General features: G+C 40.0%; 1 protein-coding gene and 1 pseudogene across 2 annotated transcripts in view; both read left to right on the top strand.

The window, feature by feature from the left end:
- Positions 1-15,027, top strand: part of RBL1 (RB transcriptional corepressor like 1) — a 61,671-nt gene extending 46,644 nt beyond the window's left edge. Inside the window, exons 19-22 of one of the 2 annotated variants that reach the window (XM_018057831.1) lie at positions 1,142-1,232; positions 8,360-8,508; positions 10,963-11,127; positions 12,627-15,027. In XM_018057831.1, coding sequence (XP_017913320.1) covers positions 1,142-1,232; positions 8,360-8,508; positions 10,963-11,127; positions 12,627-12,797 — 576 coding nt within the window. In that variant the 3' untranslated portion in view covers positions 12,798-15,027. The remainder of the gene's footprint in view (positions 1-1,141; positions 1,233-8,359; positions 8,509-10,962; positions 11,128-12,626) is intronic. The other variant, XM_018057832.1, reaches the window with a different exon arrangement.
- LOC102178836 lies at positions 21,722-22,598 on the top strand (annotated as a pseudogene).

Raw genomic sequence — 22,598 nt, 5'->3', positions numbered from 1 at the left:
TCAGTTACCCTGGAGGTTGAAAACAGTTTAGGGGCAGGGAGGGGAACACATTTTCATGTGGCCACCTGAAAAGACTTGGCATGGGATTGGAACAGGAAAGCAAGCCCCAGAGAGATCAAATGAGTCTCTTGTAAGAAAAGGAAGAAGGAATAGGCTCATATCTTCTAAGTAGCTTTTAATTGGCAAAACTTGCTCATCAGTGTTTAGTTGCTGCTTACTTAATTCTTCTAATTTGTAACCTCCTAAATGGCATATTTTAGTTCATAGGCTCTGCTTTAGTAGCTCCTCTTCTAAGGTGTTTGCAGTAATCTACAGGCTTAAAGCTCAACATTCAGAAAACTTAGATCGTGGCATCCGGTCCCATCACTTCATGGGAAATAGATGCGGAAACAGTGGAAACAGTTGCAGACTTTATTTTGGGGGGCTCCAAAATCACTGCAGATGGAGATTGCAGCCATGAAATCAAAAGATGCTTACTCCTTGGAAGGAAAGTTATGACCAACCTAGATAGCATATTAAAAAGCAGAGACATTACTTTGCCAACAAAGGTCCGTCCAGTCAAGGCTTTGGTTTTTCCAGTGGTCCTGTATGGATGCGAGAGTTGGACTGTGAAGAAAGCTGAGTGCCAAAGAATTGATGCCTTTGAACTGTGGTTTTGGAGAAGACTCTTGAGAGTCCCTTGGACTGCAAGGAGATCCAACCAGTCCATTCTAAAGGAGATCAGTCCTGGGTGTTCTTTATGATGCTAAAGCTGAAACTCCAGTACTTTGGCCACCTCATGAGAAGAGTTGACTCATTGGAAAAGACTCTGATGCTGGGAGGGATTGGAGGCAGGAGGAGAAGGGGATGACAGAGGATGAGATGGCTGGATGGCATCACCGACTTGATGGACGTGAGTTTGAGTGAACTCCGGGAGATGGTGCTGGACAGGGAGGCCTGGCGTGCTGCAGTTCATGGGGTCACGAAGAGTCGGACACGACAGAGCGACTGAACTGAACTGAATAACATCTTGCCCTTAATTATCACCCATACAGACAAATACTTTTTAATTGGCTTGATATCTTGCTCTTCTTATTTTGGTTTTGCTTAAAGTGTGCCTGTTTGTGACTCAACAGTCCTTTATTTCCCTTATGACTTATAGGTCTATAGAAGTGTACTGTTGAAAAGTATTCCAAGAGAAGTTGTGGCATACAATAAAAACCTGAACGGTGATTTTGAAATGACAGATTGTGGTAAGTTGCCCAATTTAGCATTCTATATGTAGTACACCTTTGGTTATATATTTGGTTACATACTACAGTGGATGTCTTGGAGTTACTTATGTAGGTGGAGTGGATAATGCATGTGTGTTTTGAGAAGAAACAAGTGACTTTGAAATAAGTATGGGTCAGTTACCTCCCTCCACAGAGATTGTATATAGAAACTATTAATTTGTCCTCTGTTTAATTGTGTTTTAGAAGTTTCCTAGTATACTTATACACATTAATATTATATATACTTGTACACATTTATTGTGTAAAAGACACAATAAAATTCAAAACTAAATCTGAATGACAGGAAAAGTAAGACAGCTGTCAGTGATCTGCCCAGGGAGACAAGGAAATGTCCTGTTCATTAATAAGTGTATTAGATATTCTGCCACCATCAGCAAGGTCACCATCATGACCTTGTTGCACCATCATGCTAAGACTTAAGACTCTAGTAATTTTTTTTTAAAGAAAGAAGAATCAAATATTTGGTATTCATATGTTGATAAATTATGAAAAGATCTCTTCTGCCCATATCCTTTTTCTTGTCTCATCTTTCCATTATTTAATGTAGATGTATGTGTGCATGTGTATATAGGTACTGTAATTTATTTAATTCCTCAATGTGAGGCATTTAGGTTGTTCTAATTATATACAGCTTTGTGAGGAACATCATTGTAAGTTGATCTTTGGTCCATATCCTTAGAGTAAATTCTTAAAGAAAATTGTCTGGGTCAGAGACATTTTTTAAATTGCCCAAATATCCATAATCATTATGGTGTCTACTGGGATCTTACGTTTTAAGGTCTTAATGAAAAAATGCTTTAATAATAACGTCCTAGAATCTGATCCCATTTAAGGCCACACAGGCCAAATTCAATTCTTTTTGTATAGATATAGGCTACACATCTCTTCAAGAAAACTGGAGATACCAAGGGAACATTTCTTATAAGGATGGGCATGATAAAGGACAGAAATGGTAAGGACCTAACAGAAGCAGAAGAGATTAAAAAGAGGTGGCAAGAATACCCAGAAGAACTATACAAAAAATCTTAATGACCTGGATAACCACGATGGTATGGTCACTCACTAGAGCCAGACATCCCTGGAGTATGAAATCAAGTGGGCCTTAGGAAACACTGTATTAATATGAACAAAGCTGGTGGAAATGACAAAATTCCAGCTGAGCTGTTTAAAACCCTAAAAGATAATGCTATTAAAGTGCTGCACTGAATATGTCAGCAAATTTGGAAAACTCAGCAGTGGCCACAGGACTGGAAATGGGATTCCAGTTTTCATTCCATCCCAAAGAGAGGGATTGTCAAAGAATGTTCAAACTACAGTACAGTTGTGCTCACTTTACATGTTAGCCCGGTTATGCTCAAAATCCTTAAACTAGACTTCAGTACATGAACCAAGAACTTCCAGATGTTCAAGCTGGGCTTAAAAGAGGCAGAGAAACCAGAGATCAAATTGCCAACATTTGTTGGATTATGGAGAAAGCAAGGGAGTTCCTGAAAAACTTCTACTTCATTGACTGTACTCAGGCCTTTGACTACGTGGATCACAACAAACTGGAAAATTCTTAAAAGAAATGGATGGAACTACTAGACCAACTTACCTGTCTCCTGAGAAACATGTATGTGGGTCAAGAAGCAACAGAACTGGACATGAAACAACTGGTTCAAAAATAAAAAGTAGTAGGATAAGACTGTATATTGTCATCCTGCTTACTTAACTTGTAGGCAGAGTACGTCATGCAAAATGCTGGGCTGGATGAAGCACAAGCTGAAATCAAGACTGTCGGGAGAAATACCGACAATCTCAGATATGCAGATGATACCACTCTAATGGCAGAAAACAAAGAGGAACTAAAGAGCCTCTTGATGCAGGTGAAAGAGGAGAGTGAAAAAGCCGGCTTGAAACTCAATATTAAAAGCAAACTAAGATCATGGACCCAGATTGTTTTGGCAATTATGGGTCTTTTATAGTTTCGTATACGTTTTAGAATTATTTGTTCATTCTGTGGAAAATGTCATGGGTAATTTGATAGGGATTGCATTAAGTCTGTAGATTGTTTTGGGTAGCATGCCATTTTAACAATATTCTTCTGGTACAAAAGCATGGGATATCTTTCCACTTCTTTGAATCATCTTCAGTTTCCTTTATGAATGTTGTATAATTCTCAGTATATAAGTCTCTCACTTCCTTGATGAGGTCTATTCTTATTTTTTTGTTGTTCAGTTTTGTTTTTTTTTCTGATGCAATTTTGAAAGGGATTGTTGGATTGTATTCCCTGTCTGATATTTCATTGTTGGTGTAAAGAAATGCACCTGCCAATCTGCTTATTTTAAGTACTTCTAATTTCCCTCAACATAGACTGAGTTTTAGGATTAGGCGTGCTTAATAAATGACCACTGTTTTCATCAAAAAAAACCTACTTCTGATGTCAAGTATGTTAATTATCGAAGCATTGGTCTTCGATTGAGATATGCCTAATAGAAGAAACCCTATTTATAGTAGCCACCTGTGGAGAAAGAGCTTCCTTATTAAAACACCAACTGGATACTCGGCCTGTGCATTCATTATCATGTTAGCAGAGCACCCCAGACTAGGATTCTTGATTAGAACACTTGAGAGATCCAGATTATAGCTTAGTCTAAGTGACGCAAACATAATGCTCAAGTAAATTGAAAACTTTACAATATTTCCTCTGAGGCTTGGCTTAAGAATTTTTTTTTAAAAAAGATGCATATGTGGTAGTTCATAAAAGGCCTTCTCACAGTAAGGCCTTAGTAAGTAGTAGTTATTATCATTTTGTTTATGAAGTATAAAATATATTTTATTAATGAGTATGGCTCTTTAAATGTCTTTTTTTTAAAGCTGATTTTTCTAAGGCGATATTCCTTACATAAAATCCTTTAAATGTTGAAAACTAGGTCAGACACACAAAAACAGTTAAGTCCTCTCAAGTGACAAAAGTTCTGTTTCCATAGGAGATATATAAGACTGATAACTACAAATTGATAATTAAGTGACTTTATTCACATTAGAATTATTTTATGGTCACCAGATAGACAGCCAAATGTGGGTAGAGCAGATTCTCTTTTTAGATTGTCTGTGTAAACAAGGTTTCCTTGGTTTTAGATTACAACGAATGCCTTTTAGAGCTTATGAGAAACTGCCAAAATGGTCTAAAAGCACTGTAGTTTTAAATTGGTGTGTGCTCGGTGACTTCTGCATAACTGGAGCTCAAGGGCACCGCAGCCTACACAGTTTTACAGTGAGGAGCAAAAGAGGATAAGGAGGAACGTGGTAGGAGAAATACACAACAAATACCAAATGCTTGCTTCAGGGAAGTGCTGCAGCGCTGGTCAAGCCCATCACATCTCAACATGACCCTTGAATTTATAAATAAATTCTGATCTTTCTTACTTTCATCCTAAAATAATTTTGCTTCTTTACTTTCTCCAGTTTCAGATGGTAAAAACTCACTATATATGTTTCTTCTCAGACTGAAGACTAAGGACTATATGCAAAGAAATCAGCATCAGTCACTTGAGCAGCTCCTCTGGGAGTGAAGGATGGGGTTTCATTAATATGTGCATTCTAGACAATTTAGGTGTGCTCATCCTCTGAAACCAGTTCCCCTGAGAAATGCATATCTACTGTGCTCTCAATCTCTTTTCCCCTGATTGCAATTATATTGTCCTGGGATATGAAACTAACCACGTATTATGGTTGCATTTGTTGGCCACCTGCAGCCTGGATAATTTGCCTTCTCCCTTCCCACTTTCACTTTAGATCCTTTGAAAATTCTGAAGTCAGAGATCCAGGATAAAAATGTCAGCGTGTTTCTCCAGAGTTCTGCAGATAATATCTCCTTTTTTCTAAGAGCTTCTCTCATTCACTGATCGTTTTTTTATAAAACCACATTTTAATTGCTTGACAGTGTTATATGATAATTCAAAAAAGACATTCTTCTTATTCATGAGAACAGTAGGGAAAATTATGAATCCATATATAGTTCATTGCTTCATTTCACAAATATATACCATGTGCCTAAAATTGTATTAGGCAGAGATCCCTTCTACCTTGTGAGGGAAAACAGATTTGTACCAATTACAGCACCAAGCAGGAAGATCTCATGCTCCTTCCCAGTCTTTCATAAGTTTTGTCTGCTAATGTATATGGTGTAAGATGGTCACCAGGCCTACTGAGGCTTTAATTTCTCAGTGCCAAAGTCCTTAAAGAGGTGAGAATGTAGAAACCTTTTTCCAGCTTAAAGGATAACTGACATCTTGTTTTCTGTTCTGAAATAAAAAAATACTAAATAGCTAAATAATGTTCTTGTTTATGAAGAACTAAAGACCTTTTAGAACTAACACTTTTTATTATAGGGGACTGGAATGCAAAAGTAGGAAGTCAGGAAACACCTGAAGTAACAGGTGTTTGGCCTTGGAGTACAGAATGAAGCAGGGCAAAGGCTAATAGAGTTTTGCCAAGAGAAAGCATTGGTCATAGCAAACACCCTCTTCCAACAACACAAGAGAAGACTTTACACATGGACATCACCATATGGCCAGCACCGAAATCAGATTGATTATATTCTTTGCAGACAAAGATGGAGAAGCTCTATACAGTCAGCAAAAACAAGACTGGGAGCTGACTGTGGCTCAGATCATGAACTCCTTATTGTCAAATTCAGACTTAAATTGAAGAAAGTTGGGAAAACCACTAAACCATCCAGGTATGACCTAAATCAAATCCCTTATGATTATACAGTGGAAGTGAGAAATAGATTTAAGGGACTAGATCTCATAGACAGAGTGCCTGATGAACTATGGACAGAGGTTCATGACATTGTATAGGAGACAGGGATCAAGACCATCCCCAAGAAAAAGAAATGCAAAAAAGCAAAATGGCTGTCTGAGGAGGCCTTACAAATAGCTGTGAAAAGAAGAGAGGCGAAAAGCAAAGGAGAAAAGGAAAGATATACCCATTTGAATGCAGAGTTCCAAAGAATAGCAAGGAGAGATAAGAAAGCCTTTCTCAGCGATCAATGCAAAGAAATCGAGGAAAACAATAGGATGAGAAAGACTAGAGATCTCTTCAAGAAAATCAGAGATACCAAGGAAACATTTCATGCAAGATGGGTTCAATAAAGGACAGAAATGGTATGGACCTAACAGAAGCAGAAGATATTGAGAAGAGGTGACAAGAATACACAGAAGAACTGGACAAAAAAGATCTTCATGACCCGGTTAATCATGATGGTGTGATCACTCACCTAGAGCCAGACATCCTGGAATGTGAAGTCAAGTGGGCCTTAGGAAGCATCACTACAAACAAAGCTAGTGGAGGTGATGGAATTCCAAGTGAGCTATTTCAAATCCTAAAAGATGATGCTGTGAAAGTGTTGCACTCAATATGTCAGCAAATTTGGAAAACTCAGCAGTGGCCACAGGACTGGAAAAGGTCCATATTCATTCCAATCCCAAAGAAAAGAAATGCCAAAGAATGCTCAAACTGCTGCACAATTGCTCTCATCTCACACCAAGGGAGCCTGGTGGGCTTCCATCTATGGGGTAGCACAGAGTCAGACACAACTGAAGCGATTTAGTAGCAGCAGCAGCAGCTGTAACTAAGCCAATGTTTACTATCTTGGAACAGTGTCCCTCAGGATGGTAGCAAGTGTCATGGAGAAGAGGGATTGTGCATAGAAAGTTTGAGAAGTATGAAATTAAAGTGAACATATTTTTTTTCTAATTGCAAAACTTCTGTAAGCCTTTATTATAGTAACGTGTTCTGAATTCCTAAGAGAAGGCTATAATATGCAGCATTTTTTCACCTTACTGATCACATAGCTTTTTCTGCCTTACTAAGATCCTTCAAAAATAATAGGAGTAAAAAAGACATCCAAATGGGGACCGAGATTCCCCAGGGAGATTCCCTGTGGGCTGCCTGACCCTTGGACCATGTCAGGGTTTTCTTATTTTCCTAAGGTAGAAGCATAGTAGTAGTAGTAGTGTTAGTTGCTCAGTTGTATCCAACTGTTTGTGATCCCGTGGGCTCTACCCCGCCAGGCTCCTCTGTCCATGGGATTCTCCAGGCAAGAATACTGGACAAGAGGATATTCTCGACCCAGAGATTGAACCTGGGTCTCCTGCATTGCAGGCTCTTTCTTTACTGTTTGAGCTACAGGGAAAACCAAAGTGGAAACATGCTTCTACTCATATTCTCAATGTTTGCAGGCCAATATATTGAGAATGAGACGTTTTTTTCACATGCTGAATTCTTTTTAATTGCCAGTAGTTTTCTTAGCTGTATACAAGAAGCTCAGTTTAGGTAAACTTCAACCCAGAGCTAGGTGACTCTTGTCAGTACAAGTAGAAGATGTTTTGTAATTCTCTTCCCCCAGAAAAAAGAATAGGATAAAGTTCTGCCTGGTGTCACAAGCTACCCTAGAGTTACACTAAAAAATAATGAAAGCACCCTGGGGCAAGCTATAATTTTATAGCTGAGGATGATACCTATAGACAGCATTAAGTTCCTGTTGTGCATGAAGAAATAAGGCTTTTTGAACACTTGTCACCTGCCATGTATTTGCAGAAAAGTAAACATAAGCAATTCACTGTGCTTCTTCCTTAACCTTTGAGGATACACTTTACCTTTTACAGTCTTTCCACCTTTTCCAAACAGCCAGTAAGAATATCTGCAGTCCCTTTTGTTATCTGAAGCTCAGGATTTGCCACCGTTACCCATATTCTGAAGCTCAGTTGAGGTAAATTTCAACCCAGGGCTGGTGCCCCTCTGAGAGTCACCAGTGACAGTGGGTTCAAAGGTGTGCTTGTGAAAACATTCTTGCTGAAGTGATATATAGAGAATAGAGTACCAACTTAAGTTAACATGTTTGTATTTCTCAAGTTTCCAATTTAATTTATCCATAATATAGGTAGATTTCTGAACTTTTCTAAAAATAGTCATGTCTTACATAAATATTTAGGTTTATTTGATATTTTTTCGCTTTTATATTGTAGAGAGAGTTGTGTTTCAGATCCCCAAATTATAGATTAAGGTACACCTATCACAACACTGAATTCTTTTAACAGACTTGGAAGATGCTACAAAAACACCTGACTGCTCCAGTGGATCAGTGAAAGAGGAAAGAGGTGATCTTATCAAATTTTACAATACAATATATGTAGGAAGAGTGAAGTCATTTGCATTGAAATACGACTTGTCAAATCAGGACCATGTGGTACGTTTTTTATTTTACTACTTTATTAATATCTGTTCTCATAATTGGTTTACTATGAGATTATTTTGGTAGATAAGTATTTCCAAGTTAAAGCCTTACTGATACATTTTACAGGAGAAAACATGCTGGTGATTAATTAGAGTGATTAAGGCTGTGATAAAACAGACTAGAGAAAATTATGGAAATTTCATCCATACTGTGATCATACGTTGCTAGAAATTATGGATGCATATGGGCAAAGAGTCAATGGGAACATGGAAAAATGAAAACAGTTCTGGTTCTTTTTTCCCTTGTTTTTGATTTCTATTATTATATTTCTGAGAGAAATGTTTTTATCAAGATAAAGAGAAAAGGAAATAAATAGGCTTGAATCAATAATAGAAACAACACTAAGAAATTTTTATGCCGTATATAGATTTGACACTACCAGCAGGCCTTTATAAGTATTATCAGTGTATAAGCTGATGTTGGTTCCCAGAAGAGCAGACTTCAGTTATAAGAAAGAGGAACCAAGTAGAAGCTGCATTCAGGCAGTAGCTATATATGTGTCTGTGTCTCTACATTTCTCTCCTTGTCCCTTTCAATGAATATGAGCTGACTGTCCTCAGAGGCCATGACTACTTATTCTTCTCCCTCAGTTCCACACATTCCCCACCATGTGCTATACTGTGAATATCTCTAACATCAGCTAATTGGGAAAAAAAGAAAACTAGTTTTCCTAGCTTCAAGTGAAGATGATAAATGAAATACTAATTAAGGAGTCATCCCCATTTATGCTTGGAATAGAACATTGTATAGATTATTAAAAGTGCAGTTCCTTCTCACTTTATCTCTGAGTCCTTTGCATTTCGGTATAAAGTCTTACAGTTTATACTAGTAACTCAGTCAGTAAAAGAATCTCCCTGCAATGCAGGAGATGGGAATTTGGTCCTTGGGTTGGAAAGATCCCCTGGAGAAGGAAACGGCAAGCCACTCCAGTATTCTTGCCTGGGAAATCCAATGGACAGAGGAGCCTGGGGGCTATAGTACTTGGGGTTGAAAGAGTTAGACATAGTGACTAAAGCACCAGGCAGAAAGTCTTAACCATTTTATTAAGAGATTTGTTCCTTGTTGGACTCTTCTTGCTGGGCCACAGAATACTCTGCCTCTCTTATTCTCTGCACTACTAATCTGGTTGTGGGTATATATGTGTGGACTCTTAAGACTCTTGAGACACCTTTGGTGATCAAAGGTGCACGGAGATCAAACCAGTCAACCCTAAAGGAAATCAACCCTGAATATTCATTCATTGGAAAGACTGATGCTGAAGCTGAAGCTCTGATAACATTGGCCACCTGATGTGAGGAGCCAACTTATTGGAAAAGACCCTGATGCTGCAAAAGATTGAGGGCAAGAGGGGAAGGGGAAGACAGGATGAGATGGTTAGCTAGCATCACTGACTCCATGGACATGAATTTGAGCAAACACCATGAGATAGTGAAGGACAGGAAGCCTGACACTGCAGTCCATGGGGTCACACAGAGTCGGACACAACTTAGCACCTAAACAACAACAGTGTGTGTGTGGAGAGAGATCCTTATTGCAAGTGTTAGGATATAAGTTATTCTTTGCCTCACTTTCTGAGCGTGGACATGAAGTTCCTAAGCTCTTGGCTTACTGCTTCTGGTGTCTTACACAGAATCCTTCAGGATTTCCTGAAAGATCCAGAAAAATAAATTTGAATTTATCCATTAGTAATTGTTGAAAAACAAGGGTTAATGAATCATTTTTAAATTTTTTTACAGCCATAATAAGTTCTTATGGTATAGTTCAGTTCAGTTCAGTTCATTCGCTCAGTCGTGTCCAACTCTTTGCGACCCCATGAATCACAGCACGCCAGGCCTCCCTCCCTGTCCATCACCAACTCCCGGAGTTTACCCAAACTTATGTCCATCAAGTTGGTGATGCCATCCAGCCATCTCATCCTCTGTCGTCCCCTTCTCCTGCCGCCAATCCCTCCCAGCATCAGGGTCTTTTGCAATGAGTCAACTCTTCACATGAGGTAACCAAAGTATTAGACTTCTAATTAGGAGATACCAATAAGAATAAAAACATGGTATAGGGAAAAAAAGTTCCATGTTGATACTTCACCCTTACGGGGAGAAGGGGAGTGTAGAATAAAAAATATGGTGGAATTCAAAAAAAGAAAGAAAAACTTTCATCTGATATAAGCTTTGGTGGTGGTTTATTCATTAAGTCGTGTCTGACTCTTGTAACCCTGTGGACTGTAGACTGCCAGGCTCCTCTGCCCATGGGATTCTCCAGGCAAGAATATTGGAGTGGGTTGCCATTTCCTTCTCCAGGGTATCTTCCCTACTCAGGGATGGAACCCGGTCTCCTGGATTGTAGACAGATTCTTTACCATCTGAGCTATGAGGGAAGCCCTATAAAAGCTTTACTTTTATGTTATTTCAGATGGAAGCTCCGCCACTCTCCCCTTTTCCACATATTAAGCAACAGCCAGGCTCCCCACGCCGCATTTCCCAGCAGCACTCCATTTATGTGTCCCCACACAAGAATGGGTCGGGCCTTACTCCAAGGAGTGCTCTGCTGTATAAATTCAACGGCAGCCCTTCTAAGGTAACGTGCTCCCAAACTTAACTCTAAAACGGCAATATCCGTGTTAAAAATTGGATTTCAGATTTCCAGTTAGTAATCTTCAATCATACCCCATTTTTTTTGCAAAGTTACTACAAATAAATACGAACTCTTACTATTGCAAGTTTCCTGTGATCAAGAGCGGTGTATCCAGTTGAGGGAGTTTAATCTGTTATGACTGACACGGTATTGGGGGAGTTTGCACGAAGAGCACAGTGTTTCCCTGCTCAGGCACCATCTTGAGAAGGACCAGTAAGGCAGCACCTGCAAGTGGTCAGATATGGGGACACACTATAAAGAAAGACCTTGGAAGGGAAAGTTCATTTGGTGGATGGTGCCTGGGATAGGGAAAAGTCTGAAAGCAGAGGCCTCTTCTGACTTAGACAGCTCTGTGGTCACCTCCATCTTTAGTCCCATTAATGATGATGATCCAATGGGGACATGATTGCTTTTTTCAGGTATTCAAGGACTGTCAAGTAGATGTGTTCATTGTATCTCCAAAAGCCAGAATGACTACCAACTAGGAGTAGTGGGATAGGTTGTAACTCAGTCCAAATACGTGGCAGCTCCTGAACTCATTAGTTTCTTAACTCATTTAGATCCACAGCATTGGTTACATTCCTGCCATACTTAGCAAATAAAGTTTACTGAGATATACCTCACAGACTTGCATTTCCCCTTCATAGAAACTGATTTCACATAAGGACTTCTAGAAGAAATTCTTGGATAAAATCATAAATGGGTCTAATTGAATTCTAAGGCAGTAATTTCAGAATCATAGGTCAGAATCTAGGGAGCTTGTTGAACACAGATTCTTGTCCCATAGACTTATTGAATCACAAAGCTCTAGCAGGCAGATTCCCTAGACAGCGCTGATGCACAGTGTTCAGGAACAACTTCTCAAAGGCTGTTTTGCAGTAAGACCAGCAACATCAGCATCACCTAGGAGCATGTTAGAAATGCAGAATCTCAGGCCTCACACCAACTCTACTGAATCTGAATCTGAATCTGTGTATTATCATTCCCCAGATGATTAGTAAGCACAGTAAAGTTTGAAAAGCAGTGCTTCTGAAAAAAGACCTCAAACTTGATGGAAGTTTGTTTGATTTATCAGAATCACCTGGAGGTCTTGATAAACTAGAGATTGCTGGTTCCAATACCTAGAATGTCTGATTCAGTCAGTGTAGGGTGAGACTTAAGAATTTGCATTCCTAATAAGCTCCTAAATGCTCTGCTGCTTGTGGTCTGATGTCCACATTTTTAAAACTATTGCTATAATGTAAATCCAATTTTTATAATCACCTGAACAGGTTAATTCTAATCACCCTTATTAAGTTCACCTAGATTCAAAAAATAATCTCTTCCTCAGTGTTTAGCTTTAGATAGAGGATGAAGGGTAGGAAAAAGCAGTTAGCTTAGTTCTTTGCTGCTATTTCCCTCCTTTCCCCTTTTACTCACACATATCCTCTATTTTTGCACAGAGTTTGAAAGATATCAACAACATGATAAGGCAAGGTGAGCAGAGAACCAAGAAGCGAGCAATAACCATTGATGGTGATGCAGAATCACCTGCCAAACGCCTCTGTCAAGAAAATGATGATGTTTTACTTAAACGACTACAGGATGTTGTCAGTGAAAGAGCAAACCACTAGTGCCCGTCTCATTTCTGTGATAAAAGCACTTTTCAGGTTGTGTTGCAGGAAGTTGGGCCTCTGTCTTTCAAAACAATCAACCCTGAAGGTAGTAAACATCACTGAGTTACAAGAAAAGTTACACCAAAGTTAAGTGGATTTTTTTAACTTTTATCGAAAATGTAGTTGACAGATGTATTTTGAGTTGGATTGTAAAGGAATGTTTTTAAGTGCACTTAAAACGGAATATTTTTAAGTGCACTTAAAAAGGAATGGTTTTAAGTGCCTTTGAAGCATATTAATAGTCACAGAGTTGTTAAAATATTTGTTCTCTGAGTTTTTCAGACAAAGTAAGGAGAAACCTTATAATTTTTAAGCTCACTTTTTAAAATAATCAAATGTCCTCTCCTTCTGGGCTTTGTCATAAGAGGGTGAATAATCTTTTTGGTAGGTATGCTTTGAGATGTTTGTGCTCCCAATTTAATATTGAGTAGAGGTTGGGTTCCATGGCATCTAGGCCAGAGGATGGTGTACCAGCCTGTCTCTGACCCAGTGTGCTAACTCCACATCCAGGTGCCATTGTGGGTTGTCCAGAGGCTTCTTATGCCCTTCCTCTCCTTGAGCAGAAGCATGTTTGTGCTTAAACGCCACACTACCCCACTCCTTGCTTTCCAACCGTAAGCCCTCTTAGCCTGGTGTCAATCTAATAAAAGAGCTACTTGCTCCTTTTTAAAACTATTATCACTTTGTTTTCTAAACCATTAACTTAATTATATGATTATATCATATAGCTCTCAAAATAGGAAACTGCTTCTCAGGCCAGTAGAGTAAAATACAGAAAAGAGTTGTTAGAGACTAAATTTCCTATTAGTGAGGAAGCAGCCATGATAATATGTAAGATACTTTTTTTGAGATCATTATAAGATTGATCATTCTCAACATCTAATTGATTCCTTAAGAATAGATGAAACCTTTCTCAAAACCATGTTAATATCACCTCATGCCTTACAATTATACTATTCCATCCGTGACACAGCTGCTTATCACCTCCTGCTCTTTGCTCTCTGTATCATCAGTGCATTATGAGTTTCCCATTAGGGTGTGATCACTGTCCCCTTATGGGTGTTTTCTAGGGCTAGGGGTGCCACTTTACAAAGAATCAGCTGTTCAATATTCACTTTTCTAGTGTGTTTCCAGAATCTGGAAGGAGGTGAATAAGCCATTCTTAATTAATTTTGAGAAAATTTTATTAAACGTATGCTTTTTAAAACTGCAAACCTTATTTTTTTTAATGCTAAATATTTAACTAGTGAAAAGTGAAACTGGCTCAGTCATGTTCCGCTCTTTGCCATCCCATGGACTGTAACCTGCCAGGCTCCTCTGTCCATGGAATTCTGCAGGCAAGAATACTAGAGTGGGTAGCCATTCCCTTCTCCAGGGGATCTTCCCAACCCAGGGATTGAACCCAGGTCTCCTGCATTGCAAGTGGATTCTTTACTGTCTGAGCCACCAGGGAGGCCCATTTAACTAGTAACCCTGGCTAATTTGAATTAGTCTAAAATTTGGCTATTAACTATTATCAATAATTATGATTATTAGGAATTTTATTTTTAAATTTTAAGAAGAAAAGTAAGTCTGGTTACATTTTACTTTTCTTAAAATTACATCATTTTTTTGTGTAGTATCTACACATGTTACAAGCCAAATAGCATCAAGTCTGTCTTGAATCCTTGTGTATATTTTTATGTAGCTATAACTATTGTGTCATTATTAATGTGCAAAATATAAAGGAGCATTTGTAAATTGTCTATGTAAGAAAATCTGGATGTGTTTTTGTCAGTTTTCTAGACTGTATATTCATGTACATAAAATAGTTAATAAAATATTGGTGTTTTTGTGAGATTACTGAATAAAACCTATACTTGTACTCTTTTCTATGTGACTGGATGCAATTGTGCAGTCATCTGTAATCTGTGTCTCTAAATATCTGGTTTATATCTTTTAAATGTCTTAGTGTAATTAAATGTAACATTAAAATTAAAACTTAGTATAACTTAGTGTAACTAATTAACATTAAAAGTTAATATTCTCAGTGCTTTCAGGAGCCAGGAAGAGAATGGAGGTGAATTGACTAATTGACAAGTACAGGGTTTTCTTCTGATGTGATGGAAATAATTTTATAACTTGATATAGGTGGTGATTGCATACCATTGTAAACTTATTAAATGACAATGAATTTTACACTTTAAAAGAGTTATTTTTATGTTGGGAGAATTTCACCTCAATTGAAAAACGCCTTCAGTTTAGTTCAGTCGCTCAGTCGTGTCCGACTCTTTGCGACCCCATGAATCGCAGCACACCAGGCCTCCCTGTCCATCACAAACTCCCAGAGTTCACTCAGACTCACGTCCATCGAGTCAGTGATGCCATCCAGCCATCTCATCCTCTGTCGTCCCCTTCTCCTCCTGCCCCCAATCCCTCCCAGCACCAGAGTGTTTTCCAGTGAGTCAACTCTTCGCATGAGGTGGCCAAAAGTACTGGAGTTTCAGCTTTAGCATCATTCCTTCCAAAGAAATCCCAGGGCTGATCTCCTTCAGAATGGACTGGTTGGATCTCCTTGCAGTCCAAGGGACTCTCAAGAGTCTTCTCCAACACCACAGTTCAAAAGCATCAATTCTTCGGTGCTCAGCCTTCTTCACAGTCCAACTCTCACATCCATACATGACCACAGGAAAAAACCATAGCCTTTAGACAGACCTTAGTCATCAAAGTAATGTCTCTGCTTTTGAATATGCTATCTAGGTTGGTCATATCTCTTCTTCCAAGGAGTAAGCGTCTTTTAATTTCATGGCTGCAATCACCATCTACAGTGATTTTGGAGCCCCCCAAAATAAAGTCTGACACTGTTTCCACTGTTTCCCCATCTATTTCCCATGAAGTGATGGGACCAGATGCCATGATCTGAGTTTTCTGAATGTTGAGCTTTAAGCCAGTTTTTTCACTCTCCACTTTCACTTTCATCAAGAGGCTTTTTAGTTCCTCTTCACTTTCTGCCATAAGGGTGGTGTCATCTTCATATCTGAGGTTACTAATATTTCTCCCGGCAATCTTGATTCCAGCTTGTGTTTCTTCCAGTCCAGCGTTTCTCATGATATACTCTGCATATAAGTTAAATAAGCAGGGTGACAATAGACAGCCTTGACGTACTCCTTTTCCTATTTGGAACCAGTCTGTTGTTCCATGTCCAGTTCTAACTGCTGCTTCCTGACCTGCATACAGGTTTCTCAAGAGGCAGGTCAGGTGGTCTGGTATTCCCATCTCTTGAAGAATTGTCCACAGTTTATTGTGATACACACACTCAAAGGCTTTGGCATAGGCAATAAAGCAGAAATAGATGCTTTCCTGGAACTCTCTTGCTTTTTCGATGGTCCAGCGGATGTTGGCAGTTTGATCTCTGGTTCCTCTGCCTTTTCTAAAACCAGCTTGAACATGTGGAAGTTCACGGTTCACGTACTGCTGAAGCCTGGCTTGGAGAATTTTGAGCATTACTTTACTAGCGTGTGAGATGAGTGCAATTGTGTGGTAGTTTGAGCATTCTTTGGCATTGCCTTTCTTTGGGACTGGAATGAAAACTGACCTTTTCCAGTCCTTAGTTTTCCAAATTTGCTGGCATACTGAGTGCAGCACTTTCACAGCATCATCTTTCAGGATTTGAAATAGCTCAACTGGAATTCTATCACCTATAAGAAGCAGAATTATGTCAGGACCTTGAAATGGACCAACTTACCATACGAATTAAGGAAAAGTCTCCCCTCTTCAGAGTGCTTTCAGGTATATTTATCCATTTGAGACTCAAAACTTAAAAGTTCTTTGCTATTTAAGATATTTTAAATTAATTTTTAAAATTAATTTATTTAGCCACATTGGGTCTTAGTTTTGATGGCAGGATCTTCACTGGGTCATGCAGGATCTTTGGTTTAGATGCACAGACTCTCCAGTTGGGGCACTTGAGCTCAGTAGGTACTTCCCAGTATATGGGATCTTAGTTCCCTGACTAGGGATTGAACCCAAGTCCTCTGCATTGCAAGGCAGACTCTTAACCACTGGACCAGGGAAGTCCCATGATATGTTTAATTAACTTTTAAAAAATGTTGGCTGTACTAGTCTTCCTTGTGGCGAGCAGAGGCTTAGTTGCCCTGCAGCATGTGTGCATGTGTGCTCAGTTGCTCAGTCGTGTCCATCCAACTCTTTGCAACCCCTGTGTCATTGGGAAATGGATTCTTAACCACTGGACCACCAGGAAGGTCCCTGTAATTATGTGGTTAGGTTGTTTAACTTAAAAAAGTTTTTTAAAGATGGTAATATTCCAGCTTGTTTTTATTTTGTTACTTACACTACTTTCACTAAGTCAACAAACCTAATATGTTGGAGAAGACTCTTGAGAGTCCCTTGGACTGCAAGGAGATCCAACCAGTCCATTGTAAAGGAGATCAGTCCTGGGTGTTCATTGGAAGGACTGATGCTGAAGCTGAAACTCCAGTACTTTGGCCACCTCATGCAAAGAGTTGACTCATTGGAAAAGACTGATGCTGGGAGGGATTGAGGGCAAGAAGAGAAGGGGATGGACAGAGGATGAGATGGCTGGATGGCATCACCAACTCAATGGACATGAGTTTCAGTCAACTCCGGGAGTTGGTGATAGACAGGGAGGCCTGGCGTGCTGCGATTCATGGGGTCGCAAAGAGTTGGACGTGACTGAACCGAACTGAACTGAGGGATATAAAAGTGATCCAGGCATAGTTCCTGTCCTCAAGGTATATTTGTAGTCTATTAATATAATGGTGTAAGTATAGTAGTACGGTACTACACAGAGAGGAATGGTGTTAGCACAGAGTAGATGATTCACTCTGTCTAAACAGGTGTGTTAGGGAATCTAAACACTCTAAGTAGTAGTGTTAGTTGCTCAGTGTCCGACTCTTTGAGATCCCATGGACTGTAGCCCGCCAGGCTCCTCTGTCCATGGGATTCTCCAGGCAAGAATACTGGAGTGGATTGCCATTCCCTTCCCCAGAGGATCTTCCCAATCCAAGGATCAAACCTGGGTCTCCTGCATTGCAGGCAGATTCTTTACCATTTGAGCTACAGGGAAGACCAAAATCACTCTTAAGTGGGGACCAAATAGTAATTTAGTCCTTAGGGATGACTACTGCCAGGGCAGTAGAAGACAGAGCACAACCAGTAGTAAGTCCCAGAGGTATGAAAGTACTGTAGGGTTAGGAATTGCAGATACTTCAGCGAGGTTGAAAGGAAGTGTACATACTCAAAAGTGAGTGCCAAGAGCTAGAAAGGGCCCTTTCTTAGTCGGGCTCTAAGCCAGGTTAGGGAGCTCAGGCTTGGTAATTTCCAATGGTTTTCAACATTGGCTGCAGCTGGGGAGTTTTAAAAAACACATCAGTGCATGGGCTTCTCCCCTCAGAGGTTTCTGATTTAATTGGTTTGGGGAACAACCTAGCTTTAAGGTTTTTAAATACTCCCTAGGTGAGTCCAAAATCACTGCCATCGGTGACTGCAGCCATGAGACGCTTGCACCTTGGAAGAAAAACTATGACAAACCTAGACAGCATATTGAAAAGGAGACCTTTGCCCACAAAGATCTATATAGTCAAAGCTATGGATTTTCCAGTAGTCATGTACAGATGTGAGAGTTGGACCAAAAAGAAGGCTGAGCACCAAAGAATTGATCCTTTCAAACTGTGGTGCTGGAGAAGACTCTTGAGAGTCCCTTGGACTACAAGGAAATCAAACCAGTCAATCCTAAAGGAAATTAATCCTGAATATTCATTGGAAGGATTGATACTGAAGCTGAAGTTCCAATACGCTGGCCACCTGATGCGAAGAGCCAACTCAGTGGAAAATATCATAATGCTGGGAAAGATTGAGGGCAAGAGGAGAAGGGGGTGACAGAGGATTAGTTGGTTGGATGGCATCACCGACTCAATGGACATGAGTTTGAGCAAGCCCCAGGAGATGGTGAAGGACAGGGAAGCCTGCATACTGCAATCCATGGGGTTGCAAAGAGTCGGACATGACTTAGCAACTGAACAACAACAGGTGAGTACCTAAGGTGAGAACCACTGGTGTATAGGTCAGGGGGTGCCACTAAAGTGTTTTGTTTCTAATATTTATTTAATTTAGACTGTGCTGGGTCTTGGTTGCAGGGCTTCCCAAGTGCAGTGGAAAAGAATCCACCTGCCAGTGCAGGAGATGCAGGTTCAGTCCCTGGGTTGGGAAGATCCTCTGGAGAAGGAAATGGCAACCTGCTCCAGTATCCCTGCCAGGAAAATTCCATGGACAGAGGAGCCTGGTGAGCTACAGTCCATGGGGTTGCAAAGAGTCAGACATGACTGAGTTTGCACACAAGGCGGGGGTGGGTCTGGGGTGGGTGGGTAGTCCTAGTTGCGGCTCATGGGCCCTTCCTTCTTTGTTGTGATATGTGGGACTCAGCGTGAGAAGTCTTAGGTGCGGCATGTAGGATCTATATCCCTGACTAGGGATTGAACGTGGGCCCCCTGCTTTGGGAGCACGGAATCTTAGCCTCTGGACCACCCGGAAAGTCCCAAAGTGGTTTTTTAATTTTATGTGGATAATGACAAAATCTGATGTTTATTTTAGAGCAGCAGTTCCCTAAATTGCCCAAAGATAAGGATTACCTGAGACACTTGACTCCTAGACCCCGCCCTTGACCAAAGGAATGAAATCTTCAGGAGAAGAATTTAGGAATTTTGTTAATCTCTGTTTCAAGTGATATTTAACCTCAAGCAAGTCAGAGACGTTTCTGGCAGTGTTTCTCAAATTTTAAGAGCGTAGGAATCACCAGGATTGTTAATCTTGTTAAAAATGCAGTCAGGTGTTAGGTCTGAGATTTTGCTTTTCTAACAAGCTCTTACCTAACACCAGTGCTGCTAGGCCAACAACTGTGCTTTGAATAGCAAGTTTTAGAAATCTGGAAGCTATGTGGAGGAGTGATTAGAGGATATTTAGCCTGATGAGAGACAAGTTAGTCATTTCTAACTTGGTTTAATTTTACCACCTTCAGGGACATTGGCAATGACATGTTTGCATTTTGGGTTGTCACAACTGGGCATGAGAGGTGGTGCCCAGTAGGTAGCTAGCAGACAGAAGCCAGAGATGCTGCTTAACATCCTACACTGTACTGGGCAGGCTCACAACAAAGAATTATCCAGCCCTAGTATCAGTTGTGCCAATCCCTGAATTAAGTGAACTTTTACCCAGGCAAGAAGAGCTCTGTGTTTTAATGTCATAGTAGTGGAGATAGAAAGGAAACAACCAAGGGTTACCCAACTGAGCAGGTATGGAGTCCTAGTCAGTGATGGCTTCATAAAGAAGATGACTTTCCAAGAAGGATTCATGGTAATAGATTCCAGGTGGGATAACTAATACACACATGGGATTATTTGGTGTTGATGATAAATCCTTAATATGTTGAAGAAAATGCTCCTGAGGTTTCAGATTCCACCTGTGTCAGTGGTTCCATCAAATTTTCCCATGAATCACCTTTGCGGGTTTATTTACTATGCAGATTTAAAGTGTAGTACACAAACAGCTTTGTTAAGCATCCCAGGCTATTATTCTTACCCAGGAAGCTCAGAAGGTACCTATCTAATGATCAGGAATACAGAGATCTGGGTTCAAACATCTGCCCTGGCACTGTCTCACCAAACCAAGTGGAACTTAACTGCTTACTCATCTCAGTTAGGTCACCATCAAGTCAGGAAATAATTAATTATGGAAAATAACATTGATTGTAGAAAATTTAGATTATATATAAGCAAAAAAATAAAAACTATATCCCCACCAACCAGAGGTTACCTTTTCAAATTTAAAAAACATTTTTTTTTCCACTTGAGGAAATTGTGTAAATCTTGTTTATACTATGATGAATTTTTCCTAGCTTCATTGAGGTTTAATTTACATAGAATAAAATATACCCATCTTAAGTGTATAGTTTGATGAGTTTTAGTAATTATGTATGATTGTAAAACTACCACCACAATCTTTATCTTACTGTGCTTTGCTTTATTGCTCTTTACAGATAATTGCTTTTTTTTTTTTTTTCAACAAATTGAAAGTTTGTGGCAACTCTGCATCAAGCAAGTCTTTTGGACTTTTGCAACAGTATTTGCTCCTTTTGAATTACAGTTTTCATCTTTTCCAGATATATGCCCAGGAGTGGGATTGCTGGATCACATGGCAACTCTTTTTAATTTTTTAAGGAACCTCCATATTGTTTTCCATAATGACTGTGCTGCAGTGACCTCTTGATGTGAATCTTCCTAGACTTTTTTTCAGTGAATTATGTATTTTTAAAGTATTAATAAAAATGGATCATATATGTTAACTTCATATATCCTTTTTGGTGGTGGTTGTTTAGTTGCTAAATCGTGTCCAACTCTTCCAACCCCGTGGATTGTAACCTGCCAGTCTCCTCAGTCCATGGGATTCTCCAAGCAAGAATACTGGAGTGGGTTGCCATTTCCTTCTCCAGGGGATCTTCCCAACCCAAGAATCAAACCTGTGTCTCCTGCATTGCAGGCAGATTCTTTACGTATTGAGCCATGAGGGAAGACTATATCCTTTTTGCAATGTCTAAATTTTACCTCTCTGACAGTATTAATGCTTGTCTTCCAAAGGATTATTATTATTATTTTTTTTTTTGGTATTTATTTGTTTGACTGCATTGAGTCTTAGTAGCAGCCATAGGATTTTCATTGCGTCATGCAGGATGTGTTCACTGTGACACACGGATTCTGTACTTGTGGTGTGTGAGCTCCAGAGCAGGCAGCCAGTGAATTATTTATGTTATCATCAAACAAGGAAAGATTAGCACAGTCACTGCAGCCACTACAGGAAGTGTCCTCGACAAGATGAAGTACAACATTCTGGACCACTATTCCCAGGCCAGTGAGTACTCAGCCAAATATATCAGGAATTTGCATCACCCAGTTTAGTGCAAGACCAGACAAGTACTTCACTCTGGGGTTCCCCTCTGGGAGCAGCCCCACTTGGCTGCTACAAGAAGCTGATTGAGTACTATAAGAATGAAGACCTGTCCTTCCAATATGGAAGACTTTCAACATGGATGAGTATATGGGCCTTCCTTGAGACCACTGAGAGAGTTACCTCCTTCATGTGGGACACCTTCCTCAAACACATTGACATCTGCCCAGAAAACACCCAAATTCTGGATGGGAATGCAGTTGGCCTACAGGCTGAGTGTGATGCCTTTGAAGAGACAATCAAGGCTGCAGGTAGGGATTGAGCTGTTTGTTGGAGGCATGGGCCTTGATGAACACATTGCCTTTTACAAGTCAGGCTCCAGTCTGTTGTCCAGGACCCATGTGAAGATGCTGGCCATGGACACCATCCTGGCCAGTGCTAGGTTCTTCAGTGGTAATCTCACCAAGGTGCCCACCATGGCCCTGACAGTGGGCATGGGCACTGACTGTCATGGGTGCTAGAGAGGTGATGATCCTCATCACAGGGTTCACAAGGCGTTTGCTCTGCACAAGGCCATCGAGGAGGGAGTGAACCATATGTGGACCATGTTTGTCTTCCCACAGTATCCCCACATGGTGCTTATCCCCACATGATGAGGATGCCACCCTGGAGTTGAAAGTGAAAATCATCACGTATTTCAGAGATTTAAAGCTTGTTCATAACAAGTTGGTGGACCCCCTGTGCAATATCAAAGAGAAACAAACAGAGAAAAGCCAGCCTTTTTAGAAGCCATACACTGATTAG

Source organism: Capra hircus, chromosome 13 (genome assembly GCF_001704415.2).
Source record: "Capra hircus breed San Clemente chromosome 13, ASM170441v1, whole genome shotgun sequence".
In the NCBI taxonomy this organism is placed as follows: Eukaryota; Metazoa; Chordata; class Mammalia; order Artiodactyla; family Bovidae; genus Capra; species Capra hircus.
Note: the sequence above shows the minus strand (reverse complement) of the source record. Positions and strands in the feature narration are given on the sequence as shown.